General features: G+C 41.7%; 1 protein-coding gene across 7 annotated transcripts in view; it reads right to left on the bottom strand.

Moving 5' to 3' along the window:
• The window catches only part of ALPK1 (alpha kinase 1), a 58,999-nt gene that overhangs the window by 17,404 nt on the left and 23,935 nt on the right, over positions 1-17,660 (bottom strand). For all 7 annotated transcript variants that reach the window (XR_014171604.1, XM_081924807.1, XM_081924805.1 and 4 more), the window contains 2 exons: positions 15,392-15,625; positions 11,467-11,621 (listed from right to left, as the gene is read on the bottom strand). Coding sequence is in view for 6 of the 7 variants with exons in the window: in XM_081924807.1 (XP_081780933.1) it covers positions 11,467-11,621; positions 15,392-15,512 (276 nt within the window). In the remaining variant the exon portion in view is untranslated. The remainder of the gene's footprint in view (positions 1-11,466; positions 11,622-15,391; positions 15,626-17,660) is intronic.

Raw genomic sequence — 17,660 nt, 5'->3', positions numbered from 1 at the left:
AGACCATCTTGCCCACTAGTGTGCTGACAATGACTTGGTTCGCCCAGCATGAAGTTTTGCTACCGGAAAACCTTTAAACTGAAGATTTCAGGGACTGAATGTAGCACCCTCTCCATCCAAATCACGTGGCAGAGCAGCAGCTCACATTCCCTCCCGCCCCCAGAAGAGAGACTCTCATGAATGACTCAAGAAATGTGTGAAAACATTTGTGGTGACAATCAGCTCCAAGATTAGGGATAGGTCGGTGATGTTAGCCTGTCAGTGACTTGATTCAAATTATAGACTATGCAACTTGAAGAAACTGAAATAGCCATAGTGTGAACAACTTGAACAGGAATGCCTGATATTTGTTTACCTCACAAGACCAGTGGTGAACAAGTATTCACGGGCTGACTTATGCTTCAAAAACTGGTGGAAATATATTTATTTATTTGCAAGGGGGCATGCTTTTGCAAAGAATGACACTTGAAAGGGATTCCCATTTCTTTGTGTGCATGTGCCTCTTGACAATGGAGGGATCCCTGTCTTTAAGCACCTGAAAACGAACACTGCCAGCGACACATTTTTCTCAATGCTCCGGAGTCTACCGTATATTTAAGCACTGAGCCATTGCCTAATGCATTTTTTTCTTTCTGCTTCTTCTCCTCCTTCCCTTAAGAGATTGGAACACAAAAGCATGAGAGAGGGTGACCTACCAAACAAAAGAGCCTTTGAGTTCCTCGGAAAAGTAGACTTGGAGGAGGATGGAAGGAATCCAAGTGGCCCTATTATTTCCACTTGCACTAATTAGACATTTTTCTGTCAGCTATTGAGCACCGCTGAGAGGCCAAACTCACTGAATTCATTTCTAAAGTGTTTACAGAAGTTTGCATCTGTTTGTGTCTCTTCAGGAGGAAAATAAGCACTTCAATAGCATTGTGAAAAATCTAAACCAAGTATCCTATTCTGGAGGGCCGGGCAGCTGCATAATTTAATTCTCCGCTCAATGCCGAAACCTCTTGCGTCGCTCTCCAAAACCAAATGGACACAAAATGAGGAAAAGTCAAGACAGGGTGAGAATATCAGCTGCTTTTTCTTTCCCCGAAGATGGCGTGCTGTGTTAACACACCAATACATTTTGCTCGGTGTCAATTGTTTGAAGTTATAACCCTGTTCTCGTCCCCTCTGAGAAATCATACCTGACTTTTTCCTTGGCTCCCAAGTCACACAACAGTTCCTAGTCCACAAAAATGCTGCCATGTTAATGGAAAATGTAGACCAAAACCTCCTTCCCATAACAGCATAAAATGAAAGTAGGTCAAGTTCTGTGACAGCAATTCCAGGGTAAAAAGACAGACTTCACACATAAAGCCTAGAAGAGGCAACAGACATTCCCCTCCTAATATACACATATGATGGATACAGAGCAGGATCAGACAGTGTGGTAGGATGTCATGCACACCTCTGGTTTGTTGCTGCTTACTAGAAGGGAAGTGGGGAAAGAGGAAAGACAGTGTTGTGGTTGGTGTGGTGCAAACACACTGTCAGGAGCACTGGAGAGGCTTTGCCAGTGTGTTTGCACTGCATCCACCTTGCCCCTCCCAGTAAGCAGCAGTGAAGCAACCAACTGGAGGTCAGATGTGTAGTGGCGTCCCATCATGCCATCCACTACTGGTATAGATAGCAATTTTTCAGAAATCTGAAGCAGAATGGGAGAGCTGTTACTGCCTACGGATCCAGACATTTATGTCTTCTGTCCTATTATAGTCTCTGGTCAATCCGTTTCACAGGTCTAAGACCCTGCAAAACGTGTTTGAAGTGTTGTTAAGATGCCAACATTTCTGAGAGGGATTGCATATCAGAAGCATGTTGCCAGAATCACCTCCCTTCAGCAGAACTATGAAAAGCTTTCCTCTTCTCTTTTTCTGGCAGTGTCCTGTAGAAGCATGATGAGACTGAAAGTGTGTTATCCTGGTTCGTCAGACTCTCCATATGTGAGTCAAACAAGACAGAATGGCTGCCATGCCTGAGGTGCACATGCAAAGCTATACTGAGGAAAGAGCGCTTATTTAATTTGAGAAAAGGTGATTTCGTAACTCTTGCTGTCTTATATCAAAATGAAGAATGTATAAAATTACCTCCAAGTGGCAGATGAGACACAGAGGAAGTTTCTGCGTAATTTTGAATTGCCACTAATGGCTCACACAATTCATAATGCACTGACTGATTCACTTCCAGATTTCTCCCATCACAGATTAACATCTGCAATATCCATTGCCTGTCTAGATAACAGATATCACCTTGGTCACAGGTCCATCTCACCTATTACAGTTGCTTTCCTTTAGATTTGATATAATGTGTATCTAACCATATACCACAGAAGCTCACAATTCTTTTGCTAATTTATGTTTCTGAGGGACAGGAAAAAGTCTATTTCTGACCTTGCCCAACCTCAGTTTGTTTGCAATCCCACTGAAATATCATCCTGTCTTTCTGCACCTTACATAAAAGCTTTTGATCAGATGTGCACTGTTGCATCTGCAGCTCCTGAACATAATTTTATTTTTTTAAGCAGCAACAACCCATCAAGCCTACAACCCCAGGAGGAAGACACTTCATAGACAAAACAAAACAAATTATGGCGACACAGAGATATAACCAAAATATAAAAGAAAGAAAAGGGTTCTGATTTGGAATTTGTGATTAAGGGATTTCTGTATCCATGCCAAGAGAGAGAAATAAAAGTGCACTTTGCCTGAACATCTGTTTCTACAATGTCAACCTAGGATGTGTAATTGAGTTTAGGGGCACAAAAGGAACTTCATGGCTGGGAAGCTGAGTCAGGTGGAGATGGAATTAGATTTGCAGAAGATTTCTATACACCAATTATAGGGGTTCAGGGTGGAAATGCAAAACAGCCTTTACTGAAGGGCCTTTGCGAAAATGCCCTGAGTGGACGGGTGTGCTGTTTTCATGGTTTCTCGCATTAGTGGCCTGGTTCCTCCCAGCAAAACACCTTAATGTTTGGGTCTCAGCCTTAGGTTCAATGCCAGGATACCTTGTTTTTGCCGACAACTGCAGCTGCTCCCAGGAAGGGAGAAAACACTCTCTCCCAGAGCCATCTGGCACTGAGGTACGGGACAAAATGTGAATATACGAAATTGCTTGTGCATAATAAATTAGGAAGATAGAAGCAGATGAGGGTGGAGGAATTTTCAATGAGCAAGAATTAAATCATCAATAATTGAGCCTAGAGGTCTGTTGGTTTGCTAAGACTAGGAATGAATGGCATTGCTAACTCATCCAGGTACAGGGGACTTGGGATGTATTAAATGGATGCAGCAAATGGGGTAGGAACCTCTGAAATATTTTTAAGTCCACCTACACAGGAAAAGAGAGAATGTAATGCAAGCAATAGAAGCTCCCTCTGAGCACGTAGTCTAGAGATAAGTGTGCCTTGCTTGCTCCATAGTTTGTGAAAACTAGGAGAATAACAAGAAGCACTGCATTATAGAATTGGCAGGGTATGCCATTATTATTTTTTTATCCTGCTCTTCCTTCAGAGCTCAGGGTGGTGTGCGTGCATCCCCTTTTATCATCACAGCAACTTTATAGGGTAGGCTAGGCTGGAAAAAAATTATTAATTGGCCATGGTCATCTATTAAGTTTTCACTGTGCACAAATTTGAACTATTTCAGGTATAGGCAACTTGAGACTGCTTGAACTAACCATCACTTTAAAAGCGTTTAAACCAATTAAAATAAACAATGAAGAATTGTTAGCATTACCGGTTAACAGCCAGCAAAGCTATGCTTTCTAACACAACTCTCTCAACTCTCTCTCTGGAAACTTCTGTTTCAGTGTATCTGAAGAAGTGTGCATGCACACGAAAGCTCATACCAAGAACTAACTTAGTTGGCCTTTAAGGTGCTACTGGAAGGAATTTTTTTGTTACAACTCTCTCAAAACTGCCATATTAAAAAAGGTGGAAAAAGAGGGTTTTTAAAAACCCACAACACGAAAGCAGCAGACACCTCCCTGGGAGATTAGTTGCCAGAAAGATGGGTGACTGTATCTTCCGTATGCAAACAGGCAGAAGAAAGGGTCCAGTTTAGGGCCCTTAAGGTTATATTTAAAGATACAGTACAGCTATCACTACTATCACAGAATGATAGAATTGTAGCGTTGGAAGGGACCCCAAGAGTCATCTAGTCAAATCTAGTCCAATTCCGGTGCAGGAATCTCAACTGAAACATCCATGACATATCACAGGGCTAAGAAACAAATTAAAATCATGCTCAAATCATGCTCATTGAATATGACTTGAGCAAATAGACAGTTATGGGGGGGGATCTCAGGTTTTAATATCAAGGTGCCCTGGGGGTCACAAAGATACACCACAGTAGATCACTTTGCAGGATATGATCTGCTCTAGCAAAAGAGTGCTACTACATGCAGTAACTTACAAGGTTGCTTATTGGGTTGAGACACTTAGTGATATTGAATTCTCGAGAATAATCTCTTGGAGAATTTTCTCAAAAATATTCTCAGTTAATGAAATATTAGAGAATTTTCATTTAAAATAGGAGAATATTCATTTTAATGCATTGAAAATGATATAATTAGTTAATATACATGTTTATTCATGGGTAAACTTGTTCAGATGGCAACCAAAAACTGTACAGATACTTTTATTCAGTGGGGCAATGCAGTGAATTCACATTCTTTGATACAAGTAAATTCAGTATTAGGCTATCTTGTGCTTCTAATAGCTCTAATGGTAATATATTTCAGTATGTCAATCTCTGATAAATGGCATGTTGTACCATTGAATGGCACTGCCAAAACCAGTTACTGGCACTAAATAAAAATATAGAAACGTCAACTGCCCAACTGTTTAAATCAAGGCCACCTCACATGCTGTTACACCTAATTGTATAGGCCTGGTACTTTAAGTGTATAAAGCATTGAAGCTACTTTCTGTAAAAATATATATCACACTATATGGCCAAGAGTATAGAATTGCTATGAATAAGGTCACACCAAAATAGAAAAAAGGCTATTACATATTGTTGAAATACATACGAATTCAAATGTTCATCAAATTAAATGAATAGCATATATGTGTGTGTTTTTTCTGTAGCTCACATTTCAGAACTGCCAATGGTGAATGACATAATGCCCAGTAATGTAACTGGATTTTAAAAAAAACACCATTATTCATTGCTTACACTGGCAATATCACAGCTTAACTTATTATTTGCTATATTTTTAAAATGTGGGTTGTAAAACTGGTTCTTACGTTAAAATTTACAGTTTGTGGAGAATATTCTCTGGATAATTTTCTAGCAGAGAATATTCTCACCTCACATCACCAGAGACACCACACACACACTTGCGAAACAGATTGTCGACACTGACAGTGTCAACAGCCAGAGTCCTCCATAGCTGGGTGTGTGTGTGTACGTGTGTGTGGAAATAGGTGATGAGGGGAAGGGAAAAAGCCTAGCAGCAGAGCTCTGCATGCAGAAGATCCCAAGTTCAATCCCTGGCATCTCTAGGTAGGGCTGGAAAGATCAACTCTCTGAAGAACTGCTGCCAATCAGTGTAGACTATAAAGAGGTAGATGGACCAATAGTCAGACCTGGCATAAGGCAGAATCCTGTGCTCCAATGAGCACCAAGGGCAGTGCCAACCATTTGTTCAAAAACCAGATCCTCACATGGGCTGGAGTCAGAATGTTTTTTTACAGTCTGCAGATGTATGAGGTCAGGCACCTAGGGAAAACCATAACAGACACTCGTACGGGCAAGAGCACATTTATTAAAAGCAGATGAGATATCTCCAGCTGTTCATTTCAAATCAACATATAATTATTTATCACCTCTGCTGCTTTCCCGCTTGCCCATTCTGTCTCCTAGTTTTCTTATGCTTACTTTGAGCACAGCTCATGCTGGTAAATAGCTGGAAACGTCCTGTTTGGAATCCCAGTGGAAGCTGAAGTGTTTTCGACCCTCATTTTCCTTGGCTCAGCCAGGAAGGAGAAAGAGACCTGGGTTTTTGTTTTCAAACGTCCACTGTTTGTTGGAAGAAGAGCTGAGATGATTTGCAATGGGAGGGTTAACTGCATATCCCCTGATTTAAAAAAATGGGGACAGAACAAGGACCAGATACTTTTTGGAAACCCACAAGTGGAAAAAGCAGCAATCTTCTGTTCCCCAGGAACTGGTATTCAGAGGCATGTTGCTTCTGATACTGGGGTAACATTTAGTCATCATGTCTGGTAGTCATTGGTAGCCTTATCATCCATGTGTTTATTGGAAGGGCGTTATTGGTTTGTTTTTGTTCTTGCACTTGTTTTTTTATGCATTTTATGTTCATGTTTTGTATTTTTACGTTCAGGACTGCCCTGTGATCTTCGGGTGAAGGGCAGCATACAAATCATATCAAATCAATCAGATCAATCAATCAATCAATCATCAAATCCTCTTTTTAAAGCCACCCAAGTTGGCATCAATCCCTACCTCCAGCCTTAGCAAATCCCATCCTATGCAGATTTAGTTTTCCCACCTCACATGAAAAGTTTCAATTTGTTTTTGTTCTATTGTTATTTTAACTTTTTGAAAGTTTTATTACTGCTAATTTTTCTTATTGATTTTTTTTTAAAAAAATGCAAACCACTTGGAGATATATTTTTTTAAAATAATTATCAAGCGGTGTATAATTTTTATGAAACAACAGTTTTGGCTTAGCAAGACTTTGGCAAATCACCTCTGTGTGATATCTGCTGCCCTAGAATGCGTTTTTTTACAACACACACACACACACACACAAATCTGTTGCTGCTTTCAGTTTTCTCACAGTTTTTAATTCTTTGCACTATTTTTAATTTAGACCTAAGAAATGAAAAAGCAGGACAAAAGCAAAAAATAAGATCAAAAACTCAAAAACCCACATAAATTTATACCCCCAAAAATGTAACATCTGAAAGAACCCTAAGATAGTCCTTTGAATAGACAGGTGACAAATCACCAGAATTGCTTTCTTATAGTCCCACAGAAATAACATTAACAGTCAAGATCTTTCTTCTATCAAACTCCTATTCTGGAATTCCACAATGAAGATCACTATCAAGAGGAAAAACATTTTTAGATGCACGTTTTACATTGATGTGTTAATTACTGAAGGTGGTTGTCAACTAAGCTGCTCAGAGAAATCCCATTGAAATTAATGACTTTGCTTAAGTTGGGCCAATTCAATGGGTGTACTCTGAGTAAAACAGTTGACTACCACCCTGAGTTTCTCATTAAATTTAGCAGATATGGGATTTCCTCCATGCCCCTCTCCACCCACCCCCATTGCCCCATGTCTTTTATGAGCATTCCTCTCTTCTGGTTGTTTTGTACAATAGGATTCTGCAGCCCATGCAAAGCTGAACTGTTTAAAAGGATGATGTAAGCAGCAATGGTTGTTTTGCATACTCAACAGAGCAATGGTCTGCAAACAAAGCATCGCTACTAACAATGCAAGGCTAAGTCAAACTTTCAGACTGGAGACCCAAGTGCTCTCATAGAGACACTTTGAGATCAGTGGAGCTACTCGAAAACTAAGATACTGCACACTGTGAATATGGTCCCCAAAATCTGACCTTCCAGAATAATAAACACTTCATTCAAGGATCCCAAATCACTTTACAAACACTGGTTCATTCCAGTGGAGAGCTTATTCTAAACTCGCCACTTTAGAATAAACTCAGATGAAACGTGTCAAAGTTTTTGCCAAACAATATCAACAAAGGCTGATTTCTCTTTCGGAGGGATTTAAATTAATTCCCTCCTGCAAATCATATCAAAAGAGGAAGCTCAGAACTTTATTCTTCGCAATCAAACTGCAAATTTAATACTTCCCCCCTCCCCAGCCTTGCTCAACATCTTAATCAAAGTTCTAAATAAACTTTTTATGTGTCTTGAATTTTTTAAATTTCGTTTTGAATAAATAAATGGGAAAGAGAGCAATGGAAAGGGGGTGGGGGAAAGAACCTTTCTTGACTAATACTAATAATATGGGTCAAAGTGTCAGTCATTCTACAATTAAATTGGGGACTAAAATAGTATCCCTTTTCTCCCACAGTACAATAGTGCTAGAATATAAATTACCAGTGGAAATGAAATAATAGTTCAAAGCACATGGGGAAGCGAGCTCAGCGTTTAGAAAGTATTTTTTACGGCACGATGAAACATTGAAGACGACGGTAACCCATGTACTTTGGGGTGTGTTGGTGAATAGTCTCCAAAGAGCACGAGGCAGGATTGTAGGGCCCTATAGTCTGTGACCCCATGATATGCTTTGTTTTGCTGGGGCAGCTGCAGTTATCAACAGATGTTTCGGCAATAAATAATTGGTATCATCTCAGAAAAGGCCCATCTACCTGGGGTGAGGGGATAATGTGGGCAAACACTGTTCCACTATTACAGTCACATTAATCTCCCATCTATCCAGGTTTCTCAGGGAGTTGGCTGCAGGTGTTTATCCTGGGAGAGAGCAGACAAATGCTCTTCAGTCCGAGGGCTTTGTGAGCATTGTAAAAGGGGGTCAGCCACCACCATAAATTTCCATCTGAGGCCACACACCAAAAAGGGAAAGGGAAAGGAGGGGACAGGGAGGAAGAAAACACAGCAAAACAAACTCAGAATCACAATAAAACTCCACTTAGCACTAGGGTTTTGTAAAGCAAGGGCGACAACAAAACCCTCCCACTTTTACCAAGGGGCATGTAAGGTGCTCCACGCAACTTAAACCATTCACTTACAGAAGGAGAGAGAAACAGTGATTTAAGGAGGCAACTCCCTATCCTATCTTACACCCAGATACAAATAGCACCTGGTTGCAACCAACAGGCCCCTCCCTCACTTAACCCTCTCTGCAAACATAGCAATTGTGCTGCAGCAAATTCCCAGTGGTTGTTGGAGAAGAAGAAGAGTTTGGATTTGATATCCCGCTTTATCACTACCCGAAGGAGTCTCAAAGCGGCTAACATTCTCCTTTCCCTTCCTCCCCCACAACAAACACTCGGTGAGGTGAGTGGGGCTGAGAGACTTCAGAGAAGTATGACTGGCCCAGGGTCACACAGCAGCTGCATGTGGAGGAGCGGGGAATCGAACCCGGTTCACCAGATTATGAGACTACCACTCTTAACCACTACACCACACTGGCTCTCACACTTGGAGCTCTGGCCTACGCAGGTTTAGGAATAGCTTGCTGGATCAGGCCAATAGCTCACCTAGTCTAGCATCCTGTTCTCACAGAGGCCAACCAGATGCCTGTGGGAAACCCACAAGCAGGATTTGAGCACAAAAGCACTCTCTCTTCTTGCGCTTTCCTGCAACTGGTATTCAGAAGCATAGCTGCCTCCAACTGTGGAGGTAGAGCGTAGCCGTTGACGGCCCTCCCCTCCATGAATTTGTCTAATCCTCTTTTAAAGCAATTTATGCTGGTGGATATCACTGCCTCCTATAATAAAAAAAACAAATAAATTTTTATTTATACCCCACCCTTCCTGGTTCAGAAAACCGGGCTCAGGGCGGCTAACAACAAATTTAAAACACTTAATTGATGCAACAAAAAACAGCATAAAATACAGTATAAACCATGAATAACAATAAATTCAGAATTCAAAAATCAATTTAGGGGGGAAATCCATCCAATAAACATTAGATGAACACCAGGGCTAGCTGGTTAAATTAGTCCTATTTGGGCCAGCGAGGAGACCAGGGGAGAATTAGCTGTGGGATCCCGGAGCAGGTAATCTTCATAAAAAGGGGAGGGGGAGGGAAGGAAGGGGAATAAAAGACCAGGCTAAGTTCAAATTGAAAGCCAGGTGGAGTGAGTTCCATAGTTTATCTATGTGTTGTGTGAAGAAGAGGAAAGTTTTTCTCCCTCTCTCATTGTACCAGAACTCGGGGCAATACAATGAAGCTTAATGTTGGAAGATTCAGGGAAGACAGAAAAGACTATGGATTTTATTCCCATTAGAGGCAGTGATGGCCCCCAACTTGGATGGCTTTAATAGAGGATTAGACAAATTCATGGCAGGTAAGGTTATCACTGGCTGTTAACCCTGATGCATATATACTCCCCACATGGATGGCGGTAATGCTGCTGAATGCCAGTTGCTGGAAACCACAGGTGTTCTTATGCTCAAGTCCTGCATCTGGTTGGCCGCTGTGAGAAGAGGATGCTGGACCAAATGGACCACTGCCCTGATCCAAGAGACTTTCCTTATGCTCCAATGTATGTAAGAAACGTGTATGCAGTCAGGAATGGGGGACAGGGAGAGGACAGAATAAATAGGGAGAAGTTACTCTCTGTTCCTCAAAACACTGGAATCATAGGGTAGTCCAATACAATTGATTCAGGATAAACAAAATTAAATACAACTTTAGGTAAAGGTAAAGGGACCCCTGACCATTAGGTCCAGTCGTGGCCGACTCTGGGGTTGCGGCGCTCATCTCGCTTTATTGGCCGAGGGAGCCAGCGTACAGCTTCCGGGTCATGTGGCCAGCATGACTAAGCTGCTTCTGGCGAACCAGAGCAGCGCACGGAAACGCTATTTACCTTCCCGCCGGAGTGGTACCTATTTATCTACTTGCACTTTGACGTGCTTTCAAATTGCTAGGTTGGCAGGAGCAGGGACCGAACAATGGGAGCTCACCCCATCACGGGGATTCGAATCGCCGACCTTCTGATCGGCAAGTCCTAGGCTCTGTGATTTAACCCACAGCACCACCCATATGCCTAAAATACAACTTTACTCAGCCCATAATTTACAGTGAAAATCACTGCCTCAAGATGTTGCCAAAAACCCAACACAGATGGCTCTAAAAGTGGTACAGTCAAATTCTTGGAAGATATATCTATCCCCTTGCTATTTGCTAAGATAACTAAAATTGGACCCACCACCTTCAGGGCTTACACCTCAGATGACATATGTAACAACAAGTGAAACTTGTCGGCATCATGCCTGACAAGGGACCTTCAAAGGGGCATTTAGCTGCAACTCTTGCAGATATAGTGCTGGACTCGGACCTTTTAGACCATCCGTAAGCCTTTGTATCTGTAATTGCACACATTTGTATTTGTTCCAAAGAACACATGAAGCTCCTGAATGAGTGGGCTTCTTCAGTCACTGGGGGAAGCCCCCTCATGCAGGATCTCCATGTCTACATCAGAGAATACACTACCTTCTGGTCCAGGGTGCATAACTTGTAATATGTAAACAAAATCAAGGCATTAACCCCAACACAACTGATAAGAGTAAGAACGCGGCCACTGAATTAAATGGAGTCAGGATGACAAGTGTCACCTAGCAGAAACAGCAGTGAAGGATGAGGGTCACCTATATAAAAGGAAGGCTACCATCTGTTAGGCCACTGTACATCTAAGTGCTGTGAATGCAGGTTTCAAAGGCAGGTGTCATATACTTCATACCAGTAACTCATGCAGCCTTGCACTGATCACATCTTTCAGGTTTGTTTTGTCTTCCAGGTCTACGGCTTGTTTGTATTGCCACTTTTCTGGCACGAAGGGCCACTTCATTTCCTTTGCCTCTTCGATGAGGGTCCTCAGATCATCAGGGAGCAAAGCTGAAAAGGTCAAAGTGCAGGTAAGTGATTCAGCCGCGAAGGTTAGGAGATTGTACCTGACCTGCTGAAAGCATTCCCTCCACCGTTTTTGCCTCTCAGCGGCTGCAAGCTGTCACTTCTCCCAGCCGCAGAGTAATAATGAGAGGTTGCCTGTCATCAGGTGACCTCCCGTGCTCTGCCCTGCAGGTAAACTAGAGCTGTCTGTCATTAAGAGAAGGGATTTTATCAAGGAAGTGAAAGACTGTTGTTGCTTTGTAGGTGTGAGAGGGGAAAAGGAGGCAGAAAGGAGCAGAGGAAATGGATTCCTCCACAGTGCGAAAATGAGAGTTTGGAGCCCTTAATGTGCAACTTGATAGCTAACTCAGTCTTCCGAGTCCAGAGGCAATATATCTTTAAATACCAGATGCTGGAGACATGTAACAGGGGAAAGCCATTGCTGTCACGTCTGACTTGCTGGAAACAGAATACTGAATGGAATTTTAGTCCAACCCAGAATGAAAGGTGTTGAATAAAGCCTTTGGCTTAGGTCTGTAGTTTCTTAATATTCCCGATCAATGAGTTAGGAGAAGTTTAAGAAACAGCACTCTTCCTCAGAATTTGTCTTTTGCAGAAACTTAGGAAAAGGATACCAGGAGAAGGGGACAACAGAGGACGAGATGGTTGGACAGTGTTCTCGAAGCTACGAACATGAGTTTGACCAAACTGAGGGAGGCAGTGGAAGACAGGAGTGCCTGGCGTGCTCTGGTCCATGGGGTCATGAAGAGTCGGAAATGACTAAACAACTAAACAACAACAAGGAAAAAGCTGGTGAATGAGATTTGGCAGATTGGTGTGAAGTCAGCCAGTCTGGAAATCCATGAGACATGAAGAGCTAAGGGAAACCAAGCTGGACGAGTTCATTTCTAAATCCCTGCCCCCGTTTCCACTATTCATCTCCATCCTGGATAGAAAGAAGTAGTATCTAGGGAAGCAATAGTAATAATAATAAATGAAATGATGTGTGGGGAATGTTATTGTTTGTGTTTGTTACTATGGTGTGTATTTTTGTTTTTTTATTGTAAACCGCTCTGTGATCTTCAAGTGAAGGGCAGTATAGGCATTTAATAAATAACAACAACAACAACAACAAGCTTCAGGCTTTGAGTTCAGATAATTAGTTCAAACTGCTGCCATAAATGATGCCACATGTCTTATACGCAACATGTGATCATGGCAGGATTTATTTATATATAAAAAAAACTACCTGTTAGGGAAGAAGACACCTGCAATTGGAGCATTTAACTAACCTGCAGGGATATAATCAAATGGAACAATCATACACACTTTGTGACATTATTCATATCATTGTCTCTCAGACTCAAAGCGGATAGCTAATACAAAAATGAAAATCTAAGGGAAGTAGGTCCTAGGGAATCTCTGAGCCTTGGTTCCTTTGCTGCTTGAAGTAGTTTACCTGAAGGGCCATGTCTAATGTAGTGATTAAAAGGGCACTGATGTACCTTATCTGTAACTAAGCCGATTATTTATCATACTCTCCAGCATTTAATAAGGGAAACCGAAGAAGAAAGAACTACCTGATTAGAAGTTCAATAGCCCATTCTAAAGAGTGATAATAAAGCTGAAAGGAATTTGTGACAAGGAAACAAAAGTGCCTTTTGTGGGATGAAATGAAAGGAAACCTTACAAGAAAAAAATACACCAGCCCTTTACACATAGCCTATATTCCCAAATGCCAAAGAGCTACAGACAACTATCATCACAGCCAAAGGAAGCAGAAAACTGTACACAAACAGAACAGGCCCTGCATGAGGTGGATTTAAATTTCCCCAAATGTCATCATGATTGATTCACTCGGGCAAAGTAGCTGATACTATTGAAACAGCAGAACTAGGTGGAGTCATATGATTTGTCTGTCAAAAAGGGAAATCCTGTGTGTGTGTGTGTGTGTGTTAACAAACAAGTAAACAAAATTCAGATTTACCTATTTAAAAAATAGTCTGCTTAACAGAGGGCCACTTCTTGCAGCAGTTTATTCTGCGCTCGGTGCTGCTTGTGTAGGTCAGTCTTACACAATGTCCCCACTATGCTGTCCTTATCAAAATGCCATCCCATATTCCCCCCTTCAGTTAGTTCAGATGGACTGTTTCCAGGAAAAATAATATAAATTTTTAAAAAAAACCCCAAAGCTTCTGCAGAAATTATAGATCCAGATTAAATGAAGGCTGTAGGCAAATGGGTTGCCATTTTGATGAGGACTAGGTTATTTGAATGCTGCAAAATGTGTTTGCCAGAGCAGCACCAAGTCCACACTAAGTATCTGTGTGGAAGCACCCAAGACCCTAGTATGGCAGTAAAGGGATGGAAGGAGGAAGTATGGTCAAAAGGATTTCAACAGTGACAACTTAATTGTTAGGTAGTGTACAAAGTCAGAATTTATGGAGGTACAAGATTAGGCTCTGAACTGGCAAAGCTTTTTGCAAAAGTACTGCAACTGTTTAGTATTTCTAAGTAGACTTCCTAAAGAGCAAGCCCCATTGAACAGAATGGGTGTTATTTTGGAATAAAGGCACATCTTATGGTAGCTTTATCCGGAGTAATTACTTTTGGAAGAGCTAGCCATGGTAATCTGCTGCAGGAAAACCCCCATAAAGAGGCTTCTGGACACAATAACAAGACTTGTGGCACCTTAAGGAGCATCTCCATCCCCACCGTTCAGCCTGGACACTGAAGCTCAGCACTGAGGGCCTTTTGGGGTTCCTTCACTGCACGAAGTGAGGTTACAGGGAACTGGGCAGAGGGCCTTCTCAGTAGTGGCACTCTCCCTGTGGAACGCCTTCCCATCAGATGTCAAAGAGATGAGCAACTATATAATCTTTAGAAGACATCTGAAGGCAGCCTTGTATAAGGAAGTTCTTAATGTTTGATGTCTTACTGTGCTTAATGTTTTCAATTTGTTGGAAGCCACCCAGTGTGGCTGGCGCAATCTAGTCAAATGGGAATAATAATAATAATAATAATAATAATAATAATAATAATAATAGACTAACAAATGGATCATGGAACAACTATGCACAGGCAAGAGTTTGCTTCATCAGATGACCTAATAGATCATCTTCCTATTTCAATAAATGATTTCTTTAATAAATGGTTTCCTTTTCATATCATATTCAATAAAACAAAAACTCTTTCAATGTGTCACTGGTATTTACGTACCCCTCTTCAAAGTATCCGTTGCCTGCAAATGTTCCCCTAACACCCTGAACCATTTTTATTTTCAAAACACTTTTGTAGATGATGAACTTTTATACAGAGAGAAAAATATCTGGGAATTCAAATGTAGGGAGTTGCATTAGGGGAAACGGTCAAATGCTTTAATGAAGGGGATATACTTTCAGTGAAAGGACAGCAAACAGCCGCCATTCAGAAGTTGCATTATTTCCCCTCCCCCTTTTTTATAATTGAAATTTATGTGCATCGCCAAACTTTGGAAGCATTGTTTTTCTTAAACGAAAACCGCTCCTTATAGCCTCATGTTTACTGAAGCTTTAAATGAGAACTGACAGCAATTCACTGGTACAAAGTGGGCTTCCTTCCCTGCCTGCCTCCTAGCTCACATCCCATTCATGTCCTAGAAATCCAGTAATCTTTTGACACTTATCTGCTAGGAGATTGGGAGAGGGGCGCGCGGGTAAATAGGGCAGGCCGGGGATGGGGTGGAAGTTTAGGGCAGTTGGCTGTTTTGCACCCAGAACTTGTCTCTGGAATCTCACCTCTGTACTGCTGATGCCTGCTTTCGTCTCTCTCAGACTGGTCCTGCACCTCTGGTGAGATCTGATCCAGCATCTGTTTGCATTCCTGCAACAGAGCGGCCATCCTTCTTTGATTATCCATGCTGCTCGCTTGAAAATTGGGTGGGGTGTGCGCGTCTTTGGGTGTATGGCGATCAATTACCGAGGAGAAGACACAAATTCTAAATGAAAAGGATCCTTTCTAGGCCAAGATACCTGGTGAACAAAAGAAGGGGAAGGATGATTAACTAAAGCATCATCAATTATCGGCAAGGCTCAAGCAGGGAGGGATAATAGGGGAAGTACATGACAGTCTCAGAGGACTTTATTAGGGAAGGGTGTGAAATTACTCTGGGGTTCGTGTACCACAGCATGGAGAGAGGAGGTTGCTTTTCAATACCCCTGTAAAAAGCCCCAAACAGTGAAGTGGCCAGCCACATGCGCACACATAGAATCCATTTGCACACATGTTGGTTCCATGCAGTCAAGTGCTTTATGCTGGAACCCTCATGTTTTCAAGACCTTTTAACCTTGCTCTGCAGAGAATCACCGTGATTTCTAGAAATGCTAGCTGAGTTACATCACATACTCTTTCCGGAGACGGTAGGAAGCACTTTGGGAACAAGTGCTCAAATAATTGTATGCACAACATGGTGGATGGGGAGAGGCAATCCCCTGCTAACTTCCCAGTCAACAAAAAGACACCATTCAGTTTTCCCTGCTATGCTGCTGTATGGGGGCAAAACAAAAGAGTTATGAAAAACAGAAAGCAGGGGAAACAACACCCCGATATCTAGTTCTCCCCCCAATTATCTGGAAAATTCTGGTGAACCTCAGGCTGCATTCAAATGGCACTTTTCACGACTTTTCCCTGTTAAATTTCCACATGATGCTTGAGCATGTAAAAGCCTCACTTGGAACTTTAGTAGGCTAGAGTGCAAGTTTAGTACTCAATTCCATGTTAGTTGCTCCCAGAAAGAAAACGCCTGTTTGCAAATAAGGTGGTTTCTGAGGGTGCCTGGTGATGTAATCGGATGGTTCCCTTGTCAGAGATTCAGTACCCACCACTCACCGTGTTAAAAGGTTTGTGTGGCTCAGGCCTGTCATATATAAACTGTGTCAGCTAACATGAAAGATGCAAACTGAACTGTAGCCACTTGCCGATCAATGCGAAAGATGTACACTATCCTGCAAAAGCATTTGAGTTAGAACAATGAAGGATCCACAAGGAAAAAAGACTCCAAAGTTTAATGAAGGAGACATGGAGTGCATTTAGATATGGGGGGAACAAGTATTCCTAATTATAATGTAAGTGTTTCTGTTTTCTAATGTTCCCTTCATACTGTGGTACTAGTTGTGTCATGGAACTCTCTCTCTCTCTCTCTCTCTGTGTGTGTGTGTGTGTGTTTTACCAATGTCACACTGAATTTCATTCACACTGATGGATGCAGTGCGGTGCAACAACAGATATCACTGGACGATGCCACTGCTGCCCCAAGCCTTTCGCACATGATGCATCACCCATGAAAATGGCAGGAAACAACTATCTTCTGGTTGTTGTTGTTTAGTCGTTTAGTCTTCAGTATATCTTCTGGTATACTGCCCCAAATTTTGTCACTTTACTGCCACAATTTTCTGGTTTAATGGGGTTGCAAATGGATTGTTTCTGGAAGCAATTAGCACAGAAATGAGCACTAAACGTCTGCTAGATTTCTGGAAGTGGATTTGATGCCCAAATATAATGCAGAAATTAACATTGGAATCTTGGAAACAGAATAAACTGCTGTGTGAATGCAGCCTCAGGCTGTAACATTGTACAGCTTCCGCATTCCATTTTAGAGGACTGCTTCCAGCATCCGTTAATTATTACAAACCAGTGAGAATCCCTATTTACATAGGTGATCTTCACAATTTTATCAAACAACAAGGAGTGGCAGCTTGAAGGATAACAAGTTTATCGTGTCATAAGCTTTTGTGAACAAGGGCCCACTTCACCAGATGCAGGAATTGTTTTCCTCTGTTACGTTTCATGCACCTGAGGAAGTGTATTCTGGCCTACAAAAGACTGTGCTAGCCTTTAAGGTGTCCACGAGACTCTTTGTTGTTCTTGCTGCAAAAAAACAAAACAAAAAAATCAAGCAGCATTACTTATCTGGCAACTCTTAATGTTACTTTCTTTAAAAACTGGGTGCAATATTGGAGCCATATTTACAGTATAAAATTCTGAAAAACCAATTAAAACCCCTAAGCC

The sequence above is a fragment of the Podarcis melisellensis genome (assembly GCF_964234715.1).
Source record: "Podarcis melisellensis genome assembly, chromosome: 9".
Taxonomy (NCBI): Eukaryota; Metazoa; Chordata; class Lepidosauria; order Squamata; family Lacertidae; genus Podarcis; species Podarcis melisellensis.
The sequence above is the reverse complement of the archived record's forward strand: the minus strand, read 5'-3'. Positions and strand labels throughout refer to the sequence as shown.